This window comes from Cygnus olor, chromosome 1 (genome assembly GCF_009769625.2).
Source record: "Cygnus olor isolate bCygOlo1 chromosome 1, bCygOlo1.pri.v2, whole genome shotgun sequence".
Lineage (NCBI taxonomy): Eukaryota > Metazoa > Chordata > Aves > Anseriformes > Anatidae > Cygnus > Cygnus olor.
In genome coordinates, this window is record NC_049169.1 from 197,668,307 (window position 1) to 197,693,973 (window position 25,667).

At 45.0% G+C, this 25,667-nt stretch overlaps 1 protein-coding gene and 1 long non-coding RNA gene across 4 annotated transcripts in view; one reads left to right on the forward strand and one right to left on the reverse strand.

Moving 5' to 3' along the window:
- Positions 1-917: 917 nt before the first annotated feature.
- Positions 918-25,659, reverse strand: LOC121063617. The gene is made up of 3 exons (XR_005816094.1): positions 23,330-25,659; positions 20,083-20,086; positions 918-931 (listed from the first exon to the last, which is right to left on the reverse strand). It is a non-coding gene; the product is annotated as an uncharacterized LOC121063617 (long non-coding RNA).
- The window catches only part of SESN3 (sestrin 3), a 45,465-nt gene continuing 20,962 nt past the window's right edge, over positions 1,165-25,667 (forward strand). Inside the window, exons 1-2 of one of the 3 annotated variants that reach the window (XM_040544208.1) lie at positions 1,382-1,465; positions 3,025-4,238. In XM_040544208.1, coding sequence (XP_040400142.1) covers positions 4,149-4,238 — 90 coding nt within the window. In that variant the 5' untranslated portion in view covers positions 1,382-1,465; positions 3,025-4,148. Of the gene's footprint in view, positions 1,466-3,024; positions 4,239-25,667 lie in introns of all 3 variants that reach the window. The other 2 variants (XM_040544207.1, XM_040544206.1) reach the window with 2 other exon arrangements.

Below are 25,667 nucleotides of genomic sequence, written 5' to 3' on the forward strand. Positions count from 1 at the left end.
AAAAGGGGGTTGTGTCCCAAAAGGGTTTTGTGTCCCAAAAGGGGGTTGTACCCCAAAAGGGTTTTTTTGCCCCAAAAGGGTTTTTTTGCCCCAAAAGGGATTTATGCCACAAAAGGGGGTTGTGCCCCAAATGTGGGGTTGTGCCCCAAAATGGGGTTTGTGCCCCAAAAGGGGGTTTGTCCTTCAAAAGGGGTCTGTGTAAAGGGATTTGTGCCCTAAAAGGGGTTTGTGTCCCAAAAGGGAGGTTGTGCCCCACGAAGGGATTTGTGCTCCAAAAGGGGGTTTGTGCCTCAAAAGGGTTTTGTGTCACAAAAGGGGGTTTGGCACCTCAAAAGGGGGTTTGTGCCTCAAAAGCAGTTTGGCACCCCAAAAGAGGGTTTGTGCCCCATAAAGGGGTTTGTGCCCCGAAAGGGGATTTGTGGCTCAAAAGGGGGTTGTGCCTCAAAGGGGGTCTGTGCCTCAAAAGGAATTTGTGCCCTAAAAGGGGTTTGTGCCCCAAAAGGGGATTTGTGCCCCCAAACGGGTTTGTATCCCAAAAGGGGGTTGTGCCCCATAAGGGGTTTGGCACCCCAAAAGGCGGGTTGTGCCTCAAAAGGGGTCTGCACCCCAGCTACCCCAGCAGACGACGGCTTCTCCTGTCCCCTAATGGCACCCTACAGCCCCGTGCGGTAGTGTGGAGCCGGATAAACCCGACTGACCCCACACAGACAGACACACGGACACCACACACGGACACACAGACAGGGACCCCCCCCCCCCCCTTCCCCTCCGCGCCCCCCCACAGCCCCGGGGAGGGGGCGGAGCCTCCCTCTCCTCATTTGCATCCCTCCCCTCCCCTCCCCTCCCCGATTGGCTCTCCCAACCCCCGGCCCCGCCCCCGGCCCTTCCCCTCTCCCCAACGCTGCCCGGAGACGCGGCCTCGCCCCGCCCCCTCTCCCCTCCCCTTTTTTTTTTTTTTTTTTTTTTTTTTTTTACCTTCAGGCTGCCCGGAGATGGCAACGGCCGAAGCCTCATCCCATTGGCCGGCGGCGGCGGGGGGGGCGCTTTCCATTGGCCGGCCTGCCGGGCGGTGGGCGGGGCGGGCGGCGCCGATTGGCGGAGAGCTTCGGGGGGGGTGTGCGCGGGGGGCAGCGGCCCGGCGGCGGGGCGCTGGGGGGCCGCGGCCGGGCGATGGGGGCGGCCGGCGGCTGCGGCTCCTGCTGCTGCTGCTGCTGCTGCTCGCGCTGCGCGCGCTGCTCGCGCTGCTCGCGCTGCTCCCGCTGCTGCCGCTGCTGCTGCTGCTGCTGCTGAGCGGCGCGCGGCCCCCGCCCCGCCGCCCCCCGGCAGCATGAAGAGGGGCAGCGCCGCTTCCCTCGCGGGTGGCGGCGGCGGCGGCGGTGGCGGCGGTGGTGGTGGTGGGGGGGGAGCCGCCTCCGCCGCCGGGCAGTACCGGGTGTGCGGGAACTGCCGCAAGGTGCCCAGACAGGTACGGGGGTGGGTGGGGGGGGGGGGGGGGAGGGAGAGGTTGGGGGTCTGGGGAGTAGGGGGGGGTGGGGAGGATTTGGGGGACCCCACTAAGATTTGGGGGGGGGACCCCACTAGGATTTGGGGGGGGACCCCGTTAGGATTTGGGGGAGATCCTATTAGGATTTGGGGTTGTACCCCACTAGGATTTGGGGGAAGGACCCCGCTAGGCTTTAGGGGGGGGGATCCCCCTAGGCATTGGGGAGGACCCCTCTAGGTGCTGGAGGGAGACCCCAATAGTCTTTGAGGGGGACCCCTAATAGAATTTGGGGGGAAGACCCCATTAGGCTTTAGGGGGAGACCCTACTAAGCATGGGGGGGGACCCTGATAGAGTTTGGGGGAGCACCCCAATAGGCTTTGGGGGGATGACCCTGCTAATCTGTATGAAAAGACCCCACTAGACTTTGAGGAGGACCCCACTAATCTTTGGGGGGGAACCCCACCAGTCTTTAGAGGTGGACCCCACTATGCTTTAGGGGGGGACCCCGCTAAGCTCTGGGGGAGAACCCCAGCAGTCTCTAGAGGCAGACCCCACTAGGCATTGGGGGGGGGCACCCCACTAGGAATTGGGGGCACCCCCCTAGATGAAGGCCTGGGGAACCCCCCCCCAGGCAAGGTCTAGGGGCTCCCTGTGGGTGAAGGGGGGCCCCAGCTGGGTGTAGGGGTATCAGGGCCCCCGGGGTGTAGCTGCAGGTGGGCCCTGCCACCCCCACTCCTTACCCACCAAACCCCATCCCACGGGGGTCCCCGGTGGCTCTAGGGGCCGGGGGGGGGCTGCCGGGGGTCACCCCGCACCCAGCCCCGCTGGGAAAGTTGCTCCGCAGCAGAGCCCCGAGCAGCAGTATGGCTCAGGAGAGGTTCCGAAATCCCAGCTGATTAAAAAAATAAAATAAAATGGGGGGGAAAAGCCCCCCCAGCCCGCCCGTGCAGTTATTAAGGGCCCCGCGGAGGGGGCCCGCCGCATCGCCACCTCCGCTGGCCATCTGCGGAGCTGGGAGCTCGCTGAGGTGCTTTTTGTTTGTCCAGCGCAAATGAATTAAAATTGCTGAGCTGTGCAAACGCCAGTCCCGGAGCCCGGGATGAAGGCGACGATGCCGTCCTTTAATCCAGTCCCTCCCGATCCCCTTTTGCACCACCGGCTTCGTTCTCATCAACGCTAAGAAAGCCTCGAAGTCACCGAGCTCAAATATTTGCGCTCTTTGTCCAAAAACTGTTTTTCTTCCTCTGTGGGTCAGGCCAAGTGCCAATCAAAGTTGTTTTTCAAGCCTCTCTTCCCTGCAGTAGGACTGCTTTTTTTTTTTTTTTTTTAAGGGTTTGGTTTTTGGAAAGGAGGTGTGTGTCTAGAGGCAGGGGGGAGGAGAAACCTTCCATCTCGGTCGGAGGGAGAAGTAGATCTTAAAAAAAAAAAAAAAAAAAAAAATCATGTTTCTCGGATATTTTAATGGAAACAAAATCTTATTAAATGTGCATGCTTGGTATGCGCAGTTATTTTTTCCATAAACTCTTGGATCATGTTACAGCTGATACTTGGTGCTGGGCTCTGAGCTCAGCTTGCGAGAAATGCAGTGGATCAGAGAAGTGCACATCAGCAGCGCCTGCCTCTTAACCGTTTCCTTCCAGCATCCCGTCCCTCCTCGGCGGCAGCTCGCTGCTGCGTTCAGGGGGAACGAGTGCTTAAAAAGAGAGTTCTCCGGGGTTAAAGCCTGAAACAGCTTCAGACTTGACATACGTCTGAAGACACACAAATTATCCGGTGCCAAATGTGTCTGTGGAGAGAGCAGGGAGGGAGCGGGCTTTGTTCTGCCAAATAATCAGAATGTTTTGTTGACAAATAAACTGGTGCTTGGCAGCGCTTCTATACCTAAAATTAAATTTAAATTATTGAGTTGGTCTTTTTTTTTTTTTTTTTTTGAAGCTGTAGCCTCATCGTGCTGGGGAGGTCCTTTTATACCGCTTTAGCATTGGGGTGGGGGGGCAGGATTAGGTTTTACTTCCCTGCTAATAGGAAACTTTCTCAGATTAGATGTGGTTTTTAGCTATTTAGGGGGGATGGTGGTTGTATGGTAAAGCAGAGGAGCCCAGATGGGTCTCTTGAAGGCAACTCACTGCTGTCCTGGTTTGTCTATGGTCCGTTGAACTACTTCTGTTGCAAAATTGTGGAAAGAGAAGAGAAACCTAACAGCAGCCCATGAAACCCAGCCGATCTCTTGTAGGTGTTTTGTGCTTGCACTCGGGCATCGTTGCATCTGTTTTTCCTAGGCTGGGCAATAAACAGAAGTATAAAGCTGCTGGCTCCATCTGTAGTCATTTAAAAGTCGGGCTAATGAAATCAGTGTAAATTTTAACCTTTTGCACTTCACTGGCAAGCAAACAAGTAGAAAACGGGGCGGGGGGGGGGGGGGGGGGGTAGGCTTGGTGGAAGTGAGACGTGAGTGCGACCTGAGTCTCCGAGTAATAATCTTCAGATAAGTGCTGCCTCATCTGTTCTTTTGATGGCTTTTTTTTTTTTTTTTAATGCTCATGTGATAATACGCTGGGAGAATGATTGGTCTTCAAACGTGCTGAATCTCTTCTGCCCTCCTCAGTCTTAAGGCTTGAGCTGAAGGCACTCGAATGCTTGCAGCGTCGGCAGCGCTGTTGGCAAATGTCGCAGGGGGCAAAACAAGGCTGCTGCTCCCTGCCCTGTAACGAAACTGGAAATAGCCTAGCAGATTTGGGATGCTCACAGGCGAAGGTAAGTTTCTCGTTCAGCAGGGAAACAGGAAAAGCCAGGTGCGGCCGTTCGGGTTTCAGCTAACTTCAGATTAACCAAAGTTACTTTGTGCTGCAAAAAGTTCTGCTAGGGTAGTGCTAGTGCCTGGGTAAGGATCCGATAGTTACATATGCCTACGAGGAGGATTTTTCGTAACAGAAATTAAAATTTTCCAACTGGATTTATTGTTACAGGACCCTTCAGATAGGCAGGTACCCTTGCAGAGCAATCGCTGCTGACCAGGAGGGCTGAGATGGACGTGGCCGTGAGAGCTAAAGCAAGGACTGGCAGCCAGAAGTAGGCGATGCTGTTCTAGGTTCTGCGAGTCAGCCTGTGGAAAAGACAACCAAGGCAAATGCTTTGATTCAGCTTGAAATAAATGGAAGAGTGAGCAAAACTAGATCCGTAGTTCCAGTTTGTGGGCCTGATAGGTGTGCTTTTTAACCGAAATGCAGTGTTTTCGGCATATTGGGAGGCAAAAGCGCTTAAAGTGTCGTGTGAGTGCTGGAGCCAAGTATTGCACAGAGGTGGCTGAGCGTTGCTGCCATCGCTAGGGCCTGTTCTCCAGACCTAGAGGTGGAAAATCCTCCACTGGGTGTGGGTGAGGAAGTCCCCTGGGCTGGGGAGCTCAGGGGCACAGACCTGATGGGGGCTGGAGCTTGTCTGAAATCCCAGGTTCTCGTACCAAAAAGAAATCCACATCGCGAGCCAGCCAGAAGAGCACACAGAGGAGGGGCTGAGTATTCCTTTGGACAAATAACTGCCTCAGGAAGGCTTTCAGCAGAAAGCAAAGACTCTTCAGGGGATGGAAAAATCCTGATACGCCAGGAAATGTAGGAGCAGGGAGGATTTGCCAACTGTTGCAGCTTAGTTGCAAATTGCAATGCTTATGAAGTAAAAGGGTCTTTTTTTTTCGTGTGTGTAAGAACAGGTCGATAGGATAGAAAAGAAAATAAGTTTAGTTCCAGAAGTAAACATTTGTTTTGTGCTAGATTTCAGCGGGGGACATAGGGGAGCAATGACAAAATGGATGATTTTGAGCATCCCTTACTCTTGGCCTGATGAGGTGAAGCCAGCTCAGACAACCCAGCAGGCCTGAGCCCATCTCCATGCTGGTATCCTGGAAAAACTGTGTGAAATCCCAAATCTGTTCCTGGTTTTTCACAGAGCTGTTAAATCAGGGTGATCCTGTGACAGGGAAATAGCGCTGAATGTGATGGGCAGAATTTCCGTGCTCCTCATCCCCCACGCCAGGATCCTTCTTTAACGCGAGTCTCAATGCTAGACGAGGTACTAAAACAAATGTAGAAGGAAAAGCATACAGATAAATGAAAAATATGTATGATACAACCCAAAGTAGGTCGCGATAAGCTAAGTAGTAGTCTTCTGCGGGTAAGATCTGTAGTGTCCTCTTCTGAAAGCTATATATTGACTAAAACAAGTTTGTTTTTTTTCATTGAATGTCTGAGACAATGCCACAGGCTGAATTTTTTGCTTCAGCAGTAAGTCAGCTGAAAGCAAGCTTTGGGATTTACTGGCACAGAATGTCCTAATCGGGACCTGGGGGGCGGACGGTGGCGGGCCACGACGAGAGGGGACTTCCAGTGGGTTTTCTGCTGTTTGTTACTGACAAATTTTGGGAAGAGCAGCAGCGAGGAGAAGGGTCTCGGTGTGCAGGAGGACCCCCAGCTCCAGTCACCCTGCAGCCGGGGAGCAGGGAGGCCGGGAAGGATGGCTCTAAGCTCAACAGGCACAGAGGTGAGCTGGTTAGATGCTTGTTTCACAAAAAGAACCTAAAAGAGTTTGCTTTTCTAATCCCGCAGAAAGAAAGGCCGAGAGGGGATGTGATTGGTGTCTATAAATATATCAGATGGCAAGAGCCAGCGAGGAGAAATAAGCTGAAGAGCAGATGGATATAAAAGGGTCGTAAATACACGTTTAGGCTGGAAAATTAAGTGTCCAGAGTGGTGAGGTTCTGGAAGAGTTTGTTCTAGGTCTAGAGCTGTCAAAAATACACTTGAAAATACATTTCAAAAATACTTTTAAGATAGAAGGAGTTGTGAATGTCATCAGATGATGCAGTGCTTACAACAGCACTGGCCTAGACTCAGTGAGCTGAGGTCACGTCAAAAAAAAAGAGAGAAAGAGAAGAGACGCTTTCATTCACTTGATTGTTCTACGTGGGTGAGTAAGAAAGTAGCCCAAAAGTGAACCAAAAATAGTCTAATGTCAGGTCTCATAAGGCTGTGTAAGCGAAAATGTGTGTCACCGTGAGTCATGGAGGTGCATGGAGATGCTGGTACCTGTTCTGTGGAAATCAAAAGGCCTCTCAAGGACGTCTCGAATATTTTAAAGAAAGCCACCCCGGTTCAATGTATTCTGAGCATATGCAAACTAAAGCTGCCGTGCCTCTGCTGGAAGAGCCCCGCAGGTTTTCCACGGCGCGTTATCGCCTGGTGTGCTGTGGTTGGCCTCGGAGGTCTGATCGTCAGGCTTGGCTGGGGCAGAGAAGCTTACTTTGTAAAATCAAACAGCATCCTCGGCAGTTCTAGCTGCTCTCGGTAATAGTCCCGTCGCTCTGCAGCTGCCTCCGTTCGCAGTTGCCTGGATAACTTCAGGTCTCCGGTGGGCCTCTCTCTGAAGGGGTTCTCAAAGGGATTTGCAAACCTCGGCACGGAGAGCTAACTCTGGTTTTATCGCATCCAATTTTAGCAACTTTCTGTTGTCTGAGGCACTCTGCGTGCTGCCGGGGTTGTCCTCCTGTCCCTCCTGTCCTCCTGTCCCCAGCGCTGGAGCTGCTTCTGCATGCTCTGCTGGGGAAGAGGTGGGGAATGTGGCCTCTGAGGGGCCAAAATCTTAACAAGACCCTCACCTTCATCAGTTGTTCTTCTTTATCTGGCTTAAAACCAAAGCGAACAACAACAAAACACACTCAAAACAAAACTTAGAAACCAGGATCCTTTCCTGTGGAATATATGCACTGAAAACCCGGTGATGACTCTGTTTTCTCTCCTTCTCCATCCTTGCAAATCTTGCAAGTAATTCATATCTTTTTAGAGTCTGACCCTTTTAAGTAATTGTTTTCCTGGCTCCCTGTGTTAATTATTGGCTTTGGTGTCTGGAATCGGAGAGCGCTATTGCTGTTTTAGCATTTCTGCTGGTATTGAGTGTTCCTCCACTTGTATCTTAAATGGTAATGTAAAACATATTCCTCATACCTTTCTAGTCTCATGTGCTGAAAATGAGAAGAGAGATTTTCATTAGACCTGTAATGACAGTGACATGAGTGAAGCAAACCTCCAGTGGAGGACCATGTTTTGCAATGACAAGCTTGGCAGCAACCCTGCTCATTTGAAATAGTCGCTTTTATTTAAAAAAAGGAAAGAAAATGTATTCCCTGAATTACAGGGAACTAGTGGAGGCAGGAGGGGAAAAAAAATGGGGAGGAGGATTTTTCTTCAAAAGAAACCTTGAGGTTTAATGTTCAGAGTGAGTTAGCCAAGCGTGGAGGTTGTCCTCTATTAAGACTTACTGCTGCTGGTAGGAGCGGTGCATTGCATTAGCCAAATCGCAGGCTGTGGTTTGGAGATGTGGATTCTGCGCGCATTTGCTTTAAATTTATGCATATTACTTAATTAGTGCTTCAAATTTCATGTCTCTTTAAATGACGATGTTTTGAAATCTGAAAAAAAAAGAGATGGTTCGTTAAGCATCCTTGGTTTTTCGCCTCTCCCACGTTGGCGAGGGAGATGTTGATACTCGCTCGGTTCTGTATTTGAACTATTTTTTTTTTTCCTGGCTAGGAAGATTTGAGAGAGAAGATATTGGTGTAATTCTCCCCTGGTTTTGCTTAGCTAGGGGAGTTTGTCTGGAGATCTTATTATCAGATTTCCATTTCCAGGGCTGGAGAGTAAGAATGGATCACAGGCGTGGTTTGCTTGGCCAGACTGAGCATTGGCTTCTGTGTAAGTGGGTCAGGATAGGCTGGGGGGAGAGGGGTGTTTGCAGTAGAAAAGAGATTCAGGTTGTCAGGAGGGAGGCCTTGGTTAATGAGAAATTGCACGTTGTCAGCTTCGGAAAAGCCTGGATGGAAATAATTTACCCTGTTTAATTTCTCTGTTCTTTGCAGGTGTTCCTGTTTGTATGCGGAGATCCTTTCCGTTGTTTTCTCTGCAAGCCAGCCTGGTAGTCTGTGTTAAGTAGAAGCTATAGGGAGCGTATAATGCAGATGAGCCAAATATTTTGTGAACTGCCCTTCCAGGGAGGTAGGGATATTCTCCACATACAAAAGTCCCGTTTATCAGTCAGTCCGTTGAAGGCATTGGGGATATTTCAAGTATTCAACCCTGTCGTATGGGGTTCTCTGTACGACACCCTGGGCAAACCAGTGTTACAGATAATACAGGGGAGGCCCTGATCAAGGACTATTAATTCCAAATGTCTCTCCTAACCACTGGCTTCACACTTTTATTGTAGGATACTTCCTGCGTATCAGACATCGGATAACTACCAGCTGGGGCAGAACACCACTGTAGATGAGAATTCTTATTGCATGTTTAGGATGCTGAGAAACTAATGGCTTTGTTCTTGGTATAGACTGTATCAACCATTGATATATTCAATTATCTTCATTCTCACATCTTATTTAAATTGAGAGGTAGATGTTTTGAAGCGTAGGCTTTTTTCTTCTAGGGCATAGTGCTTGTGACAACTGCGGGCTTGACCAGATGCAAGGTAGGGAGGGGCTGAGCAGGGAGTAAATGATGGTACTCAGGGCCAGAGACAGAAATCGGTGTTCTTAATCTCAAAAGGTGCCATAAATCTTTCCTGAACGTCCCTGGTTATCTGAATTAGAGTAAGATAAATAGATAGGTACAATCTCCTGATTAAACGTCTGTTTTCTTTCTTGTTAACGGCTCTCTCGTATTTCTCTCAAGGGTAAGCATCTTGTTTTCACAGACCAGCAATGGATTTCTAATGGATTCTGGGCTTAGCATCCAACCTAATGAACCTGGTAACACAGTTTGAGGCTACCTGCGATCCCTTTACTCAGCGCAGTGCGTGGAAAAAAATAATTTTAGAGAAATATGAAGTATTCCCAGCTTCGTTTCTTAGAAGTAGGCTGGAACCGAAGGGGATAAATAACCCTGTGTCACACAATGAGTAAGTTCCTTGTGGACTTGCTCCATATTGTGTGGTCAGCGCGTGGACCACCCTTAGAGTTGTGGTTTAAATTTTCAAACATACACAAGTGTTAGGTTCACATATAGGAAAGCCAGGAAATCCACATTCCTGACAATTATGTGGAACCATAGCTCTCTATTATCTCTAAAGGTGCAGAAGGCGATTGGAGGAAAAGCAAAAGGTGACTTTCAACCCAGCTTTTCATCTATTCAGAGTGAACAATAAACTCATAAATACATTCAGTATATCTCAGTTACTGCACTGCACAATCAAAATACATAATTGTGTATCTGCTTAAAAGACTATTAAATTTGAACTTAGTTTTGACAGCAAAGCAGAGAGGACTGTAAATTCTTCTAAAAGCATCAGCTAACTCTAAAAGATCAATTAAATTCTTCCTGAGAAGAGAGGAATGACTGCAAAGACGCCTTCTCACTTACACATTTAATGTTCATTTGCACGTGAAAATGTTGACTTAGAGGTAACTTGGGAATTAAGAACTTGTGCTGCTGAGCAATTCCACAAAACCAAAGTCAGAGTTATATCGATGGTAGGAAGAAGTGCTAGCTGTCCTGCTGTAAACCATTCTTAGAGCAGTACAGGGTTTCTTACTCAAAATCATTTTTTATCTGTCTCTGGGCTATTACGGCATTGGATTTGCTCTTGCTGATACTGACAAAAAGATTGAAAGCCAGCATATGTTCTCTCTCCTATATGAATTGTGCAGTTAAAATTATTTAATAAGGCACTATCTTAACAGCAGTGAACTTAATTTAATAGCTTGTGCTTGTAAATATGTTTAATATCTTCTGCTTTAGCATGTGGTGAAGGGAATATAGTTATATTATTGGCTAAATATATCTGGAGGTGTTTTGGCCATATGGTTCTAAATCTGTTTTAATGTAATTATCTCTATTAACTTAAAAAAAATAAAAAAAAATCCCTCCAAGTTGACTGACATTCTTCTCAGTAAAGCACCCTCACTGCTGATTAGAGGTGTGGAAATAGTAATTTGTTCTAGCGTTTAGAAATTTGATTAGCCCTCTAATGAAATGGAGCGCCTACACGCTGTCTAAATACTCTACCTGACACCAGTTGGATCTCATCCAGGGTGGAAGAACACTTGAAATGTTGCTTTACTACAATATGTTTTGTGTCTTGAAATCAACTGTGCTGCCTGCATGCAAATACCCCCTGGCTGTTCAGCAGGCGGAGTGAACCTTGACCCTCCCAGGAAATCAGCATCAGGATTTGATTATCTGCTGAGCGTTCGTTGCCTCGCTGCAATAACTAGGGTAGAATTAGAAAATTAAGGAAACTGTGTATGTGGAAACACCAATGTTACTGACTGTAAGGTAGGCTTGAGCATGGCTGTACGCATACGCAATACCTGTGGTATAACATGCAGATGATGTGGAAGCATGCTGCTAAGACTCTACAGCTATTGCTATTCTTGTGAAGTAATGAGCTGGTAAAAGCACACTGTGAATGAAGATTAAAGTTACAGAACTACCCCAGCGCTCTCCCCGTTACGAGCCAGCTTGTTCTGTGTCATGCAAAGGCTTGACAGAAACAACTGCTGGGTGCCATGGCAGCTGTTGTAGCACCCATATTTTAGACCCTCTTTAACTCAGCTGGATATAGTTCTCGTTCAAGAGCACTACTGCTGGAGAAGTCTGAATCAGGACTCTTCATTCACATCCTGCAGTAGAAACTTCCAGACTTTTCGTGGTAGGAAACACGTGAAAACAACACTTCAGGTGCATGATCTCCATTAGTCAACAACAGTTCATTTTGACCGATCAGCTTACAGAAGACAAGCTCTAATGCATTTGAACTAGAATCACATATAGCATTTTGTATTCTTCCTTGTAGTTCTTTATTACCTGTTTTCTCCACCGTTGTGGACTTCAGTATTTTCACTTTTTGCAATCTCCACTTTTCAACAAATCCATTGGAAGGGCGTTGAACCGAAAAAGCTGCAACTGGTTTATGCTGTTTTAGTGCTTCAGGAGACTCCAGAATATTTTTTTTTCATCTTATGCTCCTTCCAGAAAACCCAAACAAACTGTTCAATTACATTAGTAGTTCAGATTTTGCCCGCAGGATATTACTGGGGGAAAAATGGACAAGGCAGTAACATTGGGGATCGTGTAAGTAGAACCTGCTTTGAGATAAGTGACTTTTATTCCAGCAATTTAAAACTCATTGTCCGTCTTCAACACGGGTGCTTCAAAAGTAGTTGGAAGAAAGGGTGTGTTGGTTGAAAAGGTCATCTGTAGCATAATTAAAGGATGAAGGAACCTGCAGCCCATGTTGTAGTTCTTCTGGGGAGACGGGAGTTTGTACTTGTTACACACGAGCAGAGAATAAGTGGAACAAGAGCGGTCGTTGGCCATGCTGGAGCTGTCTTTGCTCTGAAAAGCAGAATGGGAATGGAGGTGGAAGGAAGGTCTCCCTCTGTGCCCCTGTTCCTTAGGTCACTTATGCAGAAGATAGTAGATAAAGCTGTAGTTACTTGACCTATTTATCCAACAGAAACTTGCAGTACAAGCAAAAGCAGTTTGACTATCCAGTGCTGTTGCTGTTTCATATGGGACACTCCTTTGGGTTAAGCTGTGCCTCATGAATACTTACAGGCAGCATCCAGCCATCCAACGTGAGTAATTCTTGTTTTAGAAGCTAGGTCTATGGCTTCGGTTCATATTTTGCAGAAAACTTAGAGTACCCATTGCACAGTCTTAATTTCTGTCCGTACAGAGCTAAGCTGGGTGCAAATAAAGACTGTGAATCTGTCTCGTAGGAGCTGGGCCTATTCCAATAAAAGGGTTTTCATTTGGATTTGGTTCCTTCATACAGAAAAAGGACGAGTAGGCTGGAATGTGACGGAGGGTGGAAGTAGGCAGTGCGTGTTAACCACTCTTGCGTTGCTGCAGGAGAGGTTATCCAGGCAGGGTATAAAATAAGTGCTTTTATTATTTCTGTAGCACTTGCTGGTGATTTTTTTTTGTAGTCATTTAGTCATTAAAATATAGCCAAAAGTCCTCTTAGTAAAAGTGTGGGCAGTAGTCTGAGGAGACGGTGGAGCCCGGCAGCGCTGAGGTTGGCAGTAAATCTGAAGCCCTGCCAATCTGCTGGGCCGCACGGGACATGTGCTTGTATTTACACACGGTACATCTTCTATACAAGTTATGAATCTTCATTTTTAAAAACCAGCATCTCTTTGGCAGGAAAATACCAGCTGTGTACCATAGGTCTTTGCTGCCACCAGCTCAGCCACGTTAAGTCAGCGTAGTTCAGCGATGGTATCTTGGCAGTGACTCACTTGGGTAAGACTTAGATTAAGATGCAAAATAATATTCATTTAAAAAAAAAATGGGAAGAAAGAGGAAGAAACTGCTTGACTGCAAGTATTGTTGTGGTCATTCCAGTAAGTCAGTGGCTTTCATTTATGCTACCAAGATGAGGCCTTTCCTCTGTCGGTCTCCTGTCCAAACCTCTCCCAGCCTAATCAAGCACGAAGTGGTTGGTGTGTCAGCTCCTTGCTTATTGTAAAACAATCTCCAGTCTTTCTCTTTGGAGAAATAATTTGTTCTGATTGACGACTACGTTAGGATTTCCTATCAGGTGAAGAACCACAAGGGCTCACCTGTGGTTTTCCATCTGTGGCCCTGGCACCCATAACTTTTCTCTGGACTTCTTTTAAGGAGTCTCCGGAAACTTGTGTAAGAAAACTTATTCCAGTAAATGTATGCGTGGTGTAGATAACACCTCCTTCTGAAAAATGCTTAGGAGTCAATTAACGAAAAAAAGGCTTAAGCCCCTGGCTTAGACAGCAAGGTGCTTGCTCTTGGAAACTGTACCTTTAGGCTAGAGGTAAAGCACGTTAGTCAGGGAGATTTTATTTTTCATCTGGCACGTTCTTTCTGTTTGAGTCACCGACCGAATAAAAATGGCAAAAAAAAACATGCTTCTCTTAAAGCAGGAGGACATTGTTCGTGTTGGACCTCCAGAGGGACTATCCTTTTCCAGACAGAGCAGGGAGAACAGCATCAGTGTTTCTTATGTTATTTGAATTGTAACAAAGATGCTCAACAGTCATCAATTGTAAATGAGCATTCAGCTGAGAAACTTGTGCTGAGGGGGTTTCCCATTGTTACGAAAGCTTTGCAGTGGATTAACTTCTGAAATTCTGTGGGTCATGTTAACATTTCATTGAGTGGAATTTTAAGGACCCATGGCCACAAGTTCTCTTTCCTGTAAACTAGAAGCCTTGTGTCAGCATCATATTATAATATTTTTATGTTGGCTTGAATTTTGATGTGAACAGCTTAGGTGAAGATCTTCATGATGAGGTAGCGCAGCCAATGCCTGCTTATATTCTTCCAGGTACATATGGATCTAAACAAACATCCTTTCCCCATAAATGAGTAGGGAGGGTACATACTTATGTTGTCTTCATGTTTTAACTCTTCGGGGCTTTTTCCTTTTTTCAGACCTAAATGGATGTAATTTCTGATAGGGCACATTCAAAAAAGGGAATAGATATTTCCTTCCTAAAACCAGTATTATTAAACAATTAAAGTGTAAGGTGCTCAAAATTACAAAGTATATGATGCAATACCATCTGTGTTGAATAGATAGCCCAATAATGTGCTCACCCAGGCAGCTGAGTAGCTGTCTGATGTGGGCTGCATCCTTTAGACTGGAGTAGCAGGACCTTTTTGTTTTCTGCAACAGTCCTGTGTAGCTAAAATGCTTCTCTTTGTTCGGGTGATGCCAATTCATACCCATATTGGAAAATATATCTGAGCAAGTTCATGGTGACGTCCCCTTGGAGCTACCTCCCAGTCTCTAAGTATTTGCAACTTGAAAACTTCCTGAGCTGGGGCTGGTTTCTCCATATTTAATAACCATTCATGCATGTCTCTTCCATGAGCTCCAACACTTTCCTTCTGAACACACATAAACTCCAGGTGTCCCCAACATCTTATGACAAGGATTTCCACAGCTTAGTTGCACATTTTGGAAGGGGTTTAGTAGCTTTGTCTGGCCTTGTCACTCACTACTCAGTTCCTAATCCTTTTATTGGAAGTGTTCCATGCTATTTGTGGACTGTGACAGCCAGGAGGCCGTAAATTAAAATATCTTGACGTGCTTCTGACAGCAAGCTCAACAGTTCAGAGTTGCTTTCCAAGACCCAAGCTACTGTAATCCTGTGTGAAAAAGATGGCAGAAAGTTAGTTGTGGAGGCACTAGCACTGAGCTGAGCACGTCTTCCTCTGTTTTTAATGATCTGGATGAGAAGGTTTGTTTTTCTGAATTTTGGCGAGTTACTTCCATAAGTCTTAAGATAGTTCCTGCACAAAGATTTAAAATAACCCGTGTGATCATTTCGTACATGAAATGTGTGGAAAAAAGCAGTTAGAAAAACCATGGTTCTGCCATCTGTGTGACTTTCCTATGTCTCAGAATAGAATTTGGTTTTATTTAGTACCTGGTAAGTGAAAGGTGCTTGAAAGCATTTTTCTGCAGCAACGTATTCTGGGACACCATTTATTTGCTCAGTAGTAGTTTTTATCCAGCTGAAAATACTGCAAGAACACAGGCTTATGGAGGGAGAGCATTAGCAGGGGTACATGATGGGCTTATTTTTGTAGTATGGGGCTTCTGCAATTTTACCATCTCCTTGAGATGCCACAAAGAAGCATTAGTGATATCCTGCAGGTAATGAACGCTGCTTGACAAACACAGCAGCCATCACGCTACTGGTGTGGCCAGTGCAGCCTTCTTTCTGCAGATAGTCTATCATACGAGTGGTTGAAGCTGGGAAGGAAATAATTTCAGTGAGGTGGTATGGGGGTCAGAGCCCAGCTTCCTCCCCTGCAACTGTGGGGGGATTGAGATTCTAATCAGAGGAGGAAATTATTGTTATTTTTTCCATTAAAGTGCAAAGATAGAACTTGTTATACTTGCCATGAGCAAATCTCTGAATGATTATTTTCTGTCCAAACTGTCTAGCTTCATCAGTTAAACCAAAAGCTGGGCAGCAACTGATTTAACATTTGTCTGGTTTTTCGAGCAGGTTGAGCAGCTGAGCTCCACGTGCCCACCTGCCCAAGGAGCTGCCAGCCAGAGACTTCTTTAAAGCTACCTTTAACTATTTCTGGAAGAGCTGCAGTTGCTCTAGTGACTGCAGTGCAGACATAACCTTCAGAGTCTTATCCTTGGTAAAAATCTAAGCCTTTATGTTTCAAGGCATGCAGTGCCTGATTTTTTGTCTCTGTGCTTTGTCATAATGAATGTGGCGGCATTGCCAAAGAGGAGAGGTGAGAGAATGCAGCCTCGGTGCCAGCCTCTGTTTAAACAATTCTCCCAGTCTGCTTTTATAGTAGCTTGCAGTTAAGTGCACCTTCCTGCAAATCCTTGGTGGGGATGATCTCTGCTGGAATACTGTAGCACTTGAAGATGTTCCAGCATAGATTGCAATGGAATCTGTTACAGGTTTTCTTTAAAATACATTGTTGGAGCATTTTGATGTTTACTGCTGTTATATTAATCTTATATTTCAAACAGCATATTTGAAATAGAGTTTAAAAAAATCAGCCACTTCCTTCACAGTAGAAGGACGCTGTTACGCATTTACAGTATGGATGAATACCATTCAATTTTGCTTGCTTACAAGGCATGTATTTTCAGACAATACTTCTATTAAAAATTCAGTGGAGCATTCTTAGGAAGCAGTTCTGCCAGGGATACATGATGGATTTACATAACCCTAGGGGTCTTTCTCTCTCTCTCTTTTTTTTTTTTTTTAATATCCCCCAGTTATGCCTCTCCAATTGGCAGTGTGCCCAATAACTGTGTGCACATTTACGAACTGAAGTATTTAACTATTCAGTTACTGTGTGGTAAAGAGGTCGTGCTATCAGTGTAATAAATGTTTAGGTTTAATTAATTCAGGCCTGCCAAAGCAGCCACTGTTTATCTGTGCCTTCTACCAGAGGTCGGTTGTGCCCCTGGCCACGGTCGCTGCCTGCTCTCCACAAGAAGATGGTGGCCTCATGCGGGACCGGCCCGCCTGGGTAGGCCACGCTTGGGCAAGCCATGGCAGCAGGTGACAGGCTGTGCCATGCTGCTTCTGAGACTCGTTATCGGCATCACCGGCCCAGCTGCTGCTGAAGCAGGTTGACCTGATGCCGTTTTACCAATTCAGAGGCTAAACGCCGCGTTCTCCAAGCTCCCATAATGGTGCTCTGTCTCGGGATGTCAGACTCGGGCTAATTCTGAAGGTGGCAGTGGGCCAAGGCACAGATAAAACAAGTCCCAGCTTAAAACGCTGGAGTTTTTCACTGTAACTTTTGCCCTTGATATCTGATGCTATTGAAACAGAAAATGCTCTTCTGCCATGCTCGTAGGATTTTGAGTCATCCCGACAATCACAAGAACATCTTCTGTCCTGAGGGCATTTCCTGGGGACCATACAAACCTCCAGTGTTAGCTTTGGGTGTGCAGGGAGGGCAGGAGGCGAGGTTGCCTTGTCTGCTCCAGGGACTGATAAACAAGAAGCTTTGTTTGTCTCTCGTTGTATTTACTCATTTCTTCTGGAGGCTGAAGTAGACTATTTGTTGTCTTGCAGCAGTACAGGTCTTGCCTAGCATCAGATCATGTCATCTGACCTGGTATCCCACGGATTCCTGTTCATCTGCATGGGGAAAACAAGCCTTGCTATGGCACAATTCATTTCATCTTGAGCTGGACACCGGCTTTCTTTTTTTGGTTGTTAGTTGGCTAACTCTGATTCGGGTGTCAGTGTTTGGTCAGTTGAATTTCACCCATGATTTTTGATAGCGATTGGGGCATGGATAAGAACTTAGGCTTTGAGTTTTGGATTAAATTAGATGGAAGTGATTCTCTAGCAACAAGTAAACAGAAGAAATGGCTGTTTGTCTCTCATCCTTTTCGTGTGTTAATAATCAATGTTTAGGCTTAGTTGTTGCCACCTTTAGTTGAGCAAATCTTCTCATGAAGAGTTTTCATTTTCCCGGTCAGGAGGCTTACTTTCTCAGGTAGCTGTACTTTGTACTTCAATTATATTGCAGTTAAGTAACAGGTGTGATTTCTGCATGATACATTCATATCTGTTCTTGGTTTGGCTTCTTAAATAAATGTTTTGCAGCAAACACATCAATCTGATGTTTGACTTGCAGTCCTTGCCTGTCTGCTTCCAGTTTTAGTTGAATGTTAGTTTCGGTTAGTAGCTGCAAATAATTTGGAAACTATAGGGTGGAGAGGGTGGTACAACACAAGTGGGACTAGAAGAGGATGTAGGTAGGTTTTCTTCATGAAAAAGGAGAGAGGCTTTTCTGCCAGTTACTGTGTGTTCACTTCTGAGTTTTTCTCCTGTAGGTTGAGCGTGCCGGATATCTTTCAAAGACTGAGGAACTGCTCTTGGACTTCTGCTGCTTGGCCATCCATCTTGGGTTGGGTAGAAATTGCTGCCCTTTAGTTTCTAATTAGCGTGGATTGTGTTGTTAATAGCTGGTTGAGGGATGGGAACTTGGGATAGGCTTCCTTTTATTGTGTGAAATCCAAAAGGGCTGTAACCTGTTACCAAAGCAAAAGCTCCACATCAATTGTACTGCACTGGCTCTCTTCCCAGCTCCTTGCACCACTTCATCAGCTGTTAGGCACAAAGATGCTGAATTCTTAACATTAAAAGTGATTTTTAAATATTTTGAAATGCCGTTCCATAAGAAAAAAAAAATCCTACAGTTTGACTTCCTCTGCTAATTTTTATCTTTATCGCTTAGTTTGCTTTTTTGGAGTTGTACAGTCTGTTAAGAGGAAGAAAGCATTGCAAAACCACTTGAAGTACTGTTAACAAACGACTGTAGGCCAGGACTTTTACTTCGTGAACCCTAACATTTTGACATTGTTTGCTGTGAACATCTCTTCTATTACTTCTGGACATATGTCCTTGGTTTAACCCATTTTAGGAAGGGCTCAGTCCTAAAGACGAGTTTTGCACTGTCAGCAAATAGTGTTGTGTATTACTTAAATTACTCCTCTTCATGTTTTTGCTTTTGGCTTGGTTTCTTTTTTTTTTTCCTTTACATAAATAGCTTTGAGAAAGAGAACAGCAAGTTTATGCTTCTAATGTGCATCCACATTTTTGAAATTGCAACAAAATTTAATTTGAAATGACTTGCAGATATCTTCTGAAGCTGCAAAACTTCTGATTTATCACCTTAAAGACCGTAAACAGATTTTATTTCATTAAAAATGATACATCAATGAATGTTTGCCAATAAATTCCAAAATTTCACAGCTTTGGTGTATAAGCTTTTTTGTCCTTGTCAGTCAGAATCTCCCAGGAGCCCTGAAATGTGAAGACAAGTAAACTGTGTCCATCTTTCCGTCTAGTCAGCAAGACTCTGTGTAGTTTTCAATATTATATTAGGCCTCTATAAATTTATGAGAAGTATTAAAGTTTCCACTTGAAATGAATTGGACATGTCATAAACTGCTGCCACATTTCTGAACTGTTCTTCTGACAGTTAGGTGGATAAATTAAAATGAAACTTGGCATAGGTAGAAATAAACAAGGATGGCTTTGAATGATAGTGGAAGCTAGGACACAGTCAGTGTTCAGATAACTTTTTTTTTTTTTTTTTTTTTTCTGTGAGGACAGAATAAGCAGTATAGCCCTGAAATTGTGTTAGGTATTGCTGAAACCCGGAGCATTTGGCTGTGGTCAGAGCACGTGGAGATGGACCCTTCTCCCAGCATCCAAGAACCAAAAGTGGAAATGCATTCAGTAAGCAGTAATAGGGGGGGCAGTAGGATCCAGTTTGGAGGTAAGGTCCTAACCAGGAGCAGCAAATAATGCTGCCTATGCCACATGAACTAAAATGTGTTTGTGTGTGCCAGGCTCGATAGTAGGGTTCTGCAGCATGAAATCTGAGATTTAACCAGTGTATTTCCATTTTGAAGAATTGTAAGATAAATCTGAGACTGGGCTGAAATCGATGCCTTTGGGGTGATTCAGCCACAGATAGGGAGCCCTGAACCCAGTTCCCCACACTCACCCTCAGTGTCCAAATGCCTGGTGCAGCTGACAAAGCCCATCAGATAACCTGGTTCACAGGTTTAACCTGAACTGCACTCCATGGGCTGGGCCACAATGCTCAACATAGGCATTAGGTACAATTTAGGATGCTTGAGGGTATCCAGGGCATCTATAGGGACTAGCTGATACTATAGAGACGTGTGGGAAGCCTGTGCCCTTTTGGGAAGGTGGCTGGGTGCCAAGTGGGAAGCTGCAGGCAGTCTTTAGTGGCCCTCATCTCTGCTTTTTAATGCTTCTTCACCTTGTTCTCACTCTGCTGGAAAAGGAGTTAAGGCTCCTTGCTGAAATGGAGGCACCTCAGCGTAGGTGTCCCAATGAAGGACTCAGCTCTTGGTTGTTTCTGCAGATGCAGAATAATGTGTATTTATGAAGAGAGATATCACTGAATTTAAATAGCAAAGTTCCTTAGAAATGCTAGATGGTAGCAAAATTGCTTGTAGATTATAATACAAGAGAAGGTTAAAGATTCTTCTATCAAGAAAGAAGGAAATAAGTTTGTGGCTGGGTAACGTACCTGCAGTACATCTCAGACTCTGAGTGACTAATAATAAAAAATTTGAGCATGGGAAGCGATCAGAAAACTCCTATTAGTCAAAAATTGAGTTGGTGAACTTCTTCAAGTGCTGACCAGGAGTTGAAGCATGTTATTAATACTGTAAATGATTACTTTTTAGAGCAGCAAGTCTTGGTGCTTGGAAGATGGAGCTATAGCACTACTGGAAGATTACCAACTAAATTATTTTCCTTTCAGAGAGCAACCTTCTGAATAGTATCTATTGAGATTGAGTAATGAGAATATATATTCCTTCTTCCTTCAAGATCTCAGAGAGAAAACAAGATAGACTCTTGATTGGACAATGTCAAATTGTCAAAGAAAATATGGAGTAAACCTTTATTCTTCAGTTTAAAAAGTCAAGCATGTCACTTCCCTGATTATCACATTTTTTTTAGCGTATTGTTCCTTTTAAATTGCAAGCAGAGACAAGTGCAGAACATGGTTACAGTAGTACAACAGAGCAACAGTGACAGTACAGGTTTTTGTTGTAACTGAATGTAACATTCACAGGATAGAGTAGCTGCAAGAAATTCTTAAAGGGCAGATGTTGGATATCTAATGAAAACATTTCTCAGCATGCTAAATTGCAAAGATTTATGTGTGTACATAAGTAAGTTTTTATGGAGTGTAGTGGAGCTTAAGAGGCAATTTAGTAAATTGAATTAAAAATACATATGCTTCTGATGATTTTCTGATAGGGAGACAATAAAACATGAATAGGCAAATAATCCTAAACTAGGAGCATTTATAATATCCTATGCTGGGAACTTGCAGGTATACAGAAATGATTTACACAAAGTACCAGTAAAATACAAACAAGAGGGAAAAAAAATCAAAAACAGGAGGAAAAACCATAAATACAACCAAATGCTTAAAGGGAGTAGATGAAGTCTGCTGAACTTGCAGAGATTTAATTAACTCTTTGCCCTTCTGTGCAGTAGGAAGACTGTAGGGACTTTCCTATTCCAAATGCACGTTCTGTGCAAGGTCAGGGAATGGCCTTGGCAGAGAGAAATATCTGAGGAAGAAGTGTCATAAAGCAGCAGAAAAGCAGAGTAATAAAGTGGAGGGTGAATGGTATTTACGCCTTGGAAACCTCGGAGAGAAGGTGTGAAGCAGAACAGCAGACAACCTGGGTATCGTGCAGCAGGACCGCGCTTGGAGATGGGAGGGCTTGTAATGACTTTCTTTTAAATAGATAATAATGAGGGCCTAAGAAATAGTTGGGGAAATGTAACCTCAGCATGAGCGCGGCTTAAAGTCACAAATAAAACCCATTTTCCATGTCTTGGGGAGGAGTATTAGGGAAAATCAGTAAATATAATAAATAGGAAATACTTATGCATAACCGTTCCCCTGAAGAAATTCCTGCTTATTTAGGGGAAAAAAGTTTACTCCTCAGCAGAAACTGATTTTGGGATGCCCTTAGGACTTATATTTGATCTAGTGCTATTTATTATCGTGGTGTCTTTCTTGTGGTTGGGATTTTTGTGGAAGTAGTGACTCTGAGCCCGTCACCAGCCTTTCTGTGCTGCTTGCACTGTTCTGGGACCCAGGAGGACCCAAGTGGCCGCATCGCCACAGCTCACAGAATTCCCTCTTGAGGTACAAAATGTTTCTTTCCAGTGATTTTTTTTCCCCACTCACAGCATGACCATCTTGATGCGAAGTGCAGGATGAATTAGCTCACATGCACTACTTCTGTGAGAAGCCTCCATACACCCGAATCGCTCCAGCAGCTTTCTGCTTGCCTGCGCTTTCTGTGTTCATGGATATTAAAAATGTGCTTTCTAAACCAGCTGCTTGATCAGCCCTTCCAGATTACAGCTCCATTTTCATCTGCTTCAAATAAAATTAGCCTCTTTTTACAGCTTGCTAAAAATAGTCATTTCTTTACAGCCTCAGGACATGGTGACTCATGTGATAGCGAAGAGGAAGAAACTTTATTTCTCTAAACTTCAGCCTCCAGCAGGAAAGCTGCTGCAGGCCGGCCTTGCTCCCAGCTACCACATGTGGCTCAGGGCCTTGCTGTCAGCCAAGGGGCTCCGGCTGCCCTGTCCTCACCGCCATGTCCCAGTGTCTCCTTGGTTCTTGAGGGAAGGTGTGAGGTCACCACGGTAACTAAAGTAAACCTTTGAGATGATAGAATCACAGAAGGAATGAGGTTGGAAGGGACCTCTGGGTCTATCTGGTTCAACCCCTGCTCAAGCAGGGACACCCAGAGCAGGCTGCCCAGCACCATGTCCATGAGGTTTTGAAGATCCCAAGGAGGAGACCTCACAGCCTCTCTGGGCAACCTGTGCCAGTGCTCCATCACAGCACAGAAGTGCCGCCTGGTGGTCAGAGGGAGCTTCCTGGGTGCCAGTTTGTGCCCATTGCCTCTTGTCCTGTCACAAGGTACAGCTTTTGGCTTTGGGGTGCTTTGGCAGAACACATCCAAGGAGGAAGATGTTTCTCACTGCTGAGTGCAAATTAGACATTCACATGGAAAATAGTTCCGCTTCACAATCCTTAAATTCCCAATATTTAGCTCATGACACTGTTCCAAGTACAGCTTAAGGACAGAAAGCAAGTCATGGATAAAATTTCCTCAGGGCTGACACGTAGGTTTGTCTGTCCATCACACCGCAGCGTGCTGCTGTGGAGGTTGCACCTTGGCGTGAAGTGGGCTCCCTCTGCCAGTAACCTTCCCTGGCCTGCTTCTCTCTGCTTATCTTTAAAGCTCTTCATTATCATTCTCTTTCCTAATCAGCACCCCCAGAAAAGACTCTTAATGTAAATGGAGTTGGTTACAAACCTTTTGAGATCACTTATTCATACTCCAGCAATGCGTTGATGGAGGAACATGAAGCAGAAATGGCTTGTGGATGTGCGTATGGTATTTCAGTTGCTGAGCAACCTGTTCCTTGGTTCAGTCATTTAGCATAAGAATCCAATTTTGAACAAGATATTTGGGACCCTGCTTGACTTAGTATGCAACAGCCAGCGTAACCTGCAAGGACGAGTTGAGCAGGAAATTGAAGCAGCTTTCTTGGGAAACAAAAAAAAAAGGTTTTGTGAGAACTTCTCATCATGAAGGACCGTATATCTAAACTGTTGCTTTCTAATTCCTGTGTGTAGCTTTTCATGTTTGAGTCCTTGGGTAGGTCTTAGATCCCTGCTCCATATACAGCATGCCCAGGAGCAGTGGTTTTTATCTACACTTCGACAAAAACAACGTTATCTTACTGAGTGCGTGCAAACTTCCCGTGTTTTTATTAATAGCATCCTAAGAACAAGCTCGTTTTAACTCGTTTTAGTAGACCAGAAGCTTTGGCATGAAGGCAAAATAAACTTTTCTGTTGGTGGAAGCGAATAGTATACTCCTCCAGTAACTTACCTGAAGGGTTGAGGCAGCCATGTTGAATGGGGAACATAGGGGGTGGGGGCCATAGCCCACCAAAAGTGGGATAATAATGCTGCTTTTTGCCCCAGTCTGGCCTAGATGGGCAGCTGGGCAGAGCGGGGTATAATTCAGTGAGCATACTGGTGGAAGCAGTGGTTCAGCTCTGCTTTCGATGTGCCCTTATGCCAAAGGCTAAAGGTTTGCAGCTGTCCAAATCGTCTCCCTCACACATGCTGTTTCCTCCAGATATTTGGTATGAACTGAAGGCTTTCAAAGTCTAATATGCAAATAACCCTCCTAAAACAAGAAATACACAACATTGAAAGTAATTTGGAAAAGATTTCTTTTTTCGAAGGGTGATAAAGGTGACTGACTGCTAGCAGAATTGTACATATCCGAGCCTCGAACAGCTATATGGAGAAGGGGTTGCACAGGCAGTTATCCAGTCCCTGTACTTTTTTCATGACTTCAGACTGCATATACGTGATTCATAAGGAGTATGTTGCAGTGCCGTAGGGTTGTGACAGCAGGCAGTGGTCACAGTGAGTTGTCTCCTTGTTTTTATGCAGTGGATTCAGCTCATTTCAGAAAATAAGTGAAAGCACGCATGAGTACATTCTTCATCATTTAACAGCTAATTATTCCAAAGTAACAAATTTAATTGTCGAGAGAGTTTGTTTTGGAACATCTTTCCTGAATAATCACTGCTGTTTTTTGCATGTTTTTTCATAATCTAATTTTAAAAAGGACAGGATGTTTTTAAGACACAGAGCAGTTGTTACGCATTTCTAGCATCTTCATGTTCCTGTGTGGAAATCGGTGGCACGCTCGCTCTCAGACCCACGCTGGTCTTTGTGTACATGGCCATTAAACGTAAGCCTGCCTGGTAGAGTCATTGAGGTATTTAAGGGTCATTCGTTATGGAAAACCTCAGACTTTTACGTTAGGGGCATGAAATATTTGGCATGCAAATCTGATACTGCTGTTGATGGGTAACTTATTAAGAATTGCTTGCACTGCATTGTCATTAGTGACCTTAAAAAAATGCGCAGCGATAGTTTCCAGATATGTGGAATATAGCTGGAAAGAGGAAAAGAAGGAAGGCAAGAAGTAGCTGTTTTAAATTACTGTAAGGGGAATTTAGATGAGACGTTAGGAAAACTTTGTAGTGATCAGAGGAGTTAGTCACTGAGCTGAGAAACCTGGGGAGACAGAGGAACCGCTGTCTCAGGGTCTTCAGGAGCACGTTAGGTGGATGTTGGTCAGGAGTGATGCTGGAAGGGCTCCTCTTCCCTCCAGGTGGGTCAGAGAGCCAGGAAACCTCTCCAGGTCCCTTCTCACCTTCTCTCTGTCAATGGCAACAGTGTGGAAGCCTCCATAGCTTTTCTTAGTTCAATTTCGTATCCCTGATAAATCAAAAAGTACTCTGGCTCTTGTTACACTACCTGCCTATCATGTGCTTAAAATAACATCATCAAAGGGAATTTAATAATTTTTAGGCTCTGGCCATTTTTCTAGCTGTGGTTGGCACATCAAGATCTGTATTGCATGTTTTATCCTTTCCTGGGCTTGGCAGCTGAGCAACGTAGTCTTTTTGTCTTTTTCTTTGAAAGGAGTCTTTAACTGGGTCTTGCTGGTGCATATGTGGGGGGGGGAATGGGCTTTTCAAGACGGGATTTGGCACACAAAGTGCTTGTACTCCTCGAAACACTTAGAATCTAATTAGATTCTCATAATGGAAAAACAACTTTTTGATTATAATTTCCCAAGTGTGGGCTTTGTGCACATAGTGGTGGTGATAGTTTTTTTTTCTCCCCTCTGCTTTCAGAACTTCAGTCTAGTAAATTGCCAGTTTTAGCATTGTGCCACATTTTTGATTGCTGTTGTCCACGTATCTTTAACCCAACCTATAAAATAATCAGGATCAAATTTTTATTATTTTTTTGTCTTGTCCCTTGCCAAAATTCATACAGTTCTTTCGAGCAAAACACAGGAGATGCAAAGGCATCGTGGTGTGATGACTTCACCTGTTCACTGGGCTGTAAAACATGCAGGTGGCCTTGGGAAGAGAACCAAGTCAAGGCTTTTAAGATCTAATCTTGCAAGATAAGGCGAGTTAATGTGTTATTCCTCATGCTGATAGAATTATGTGTC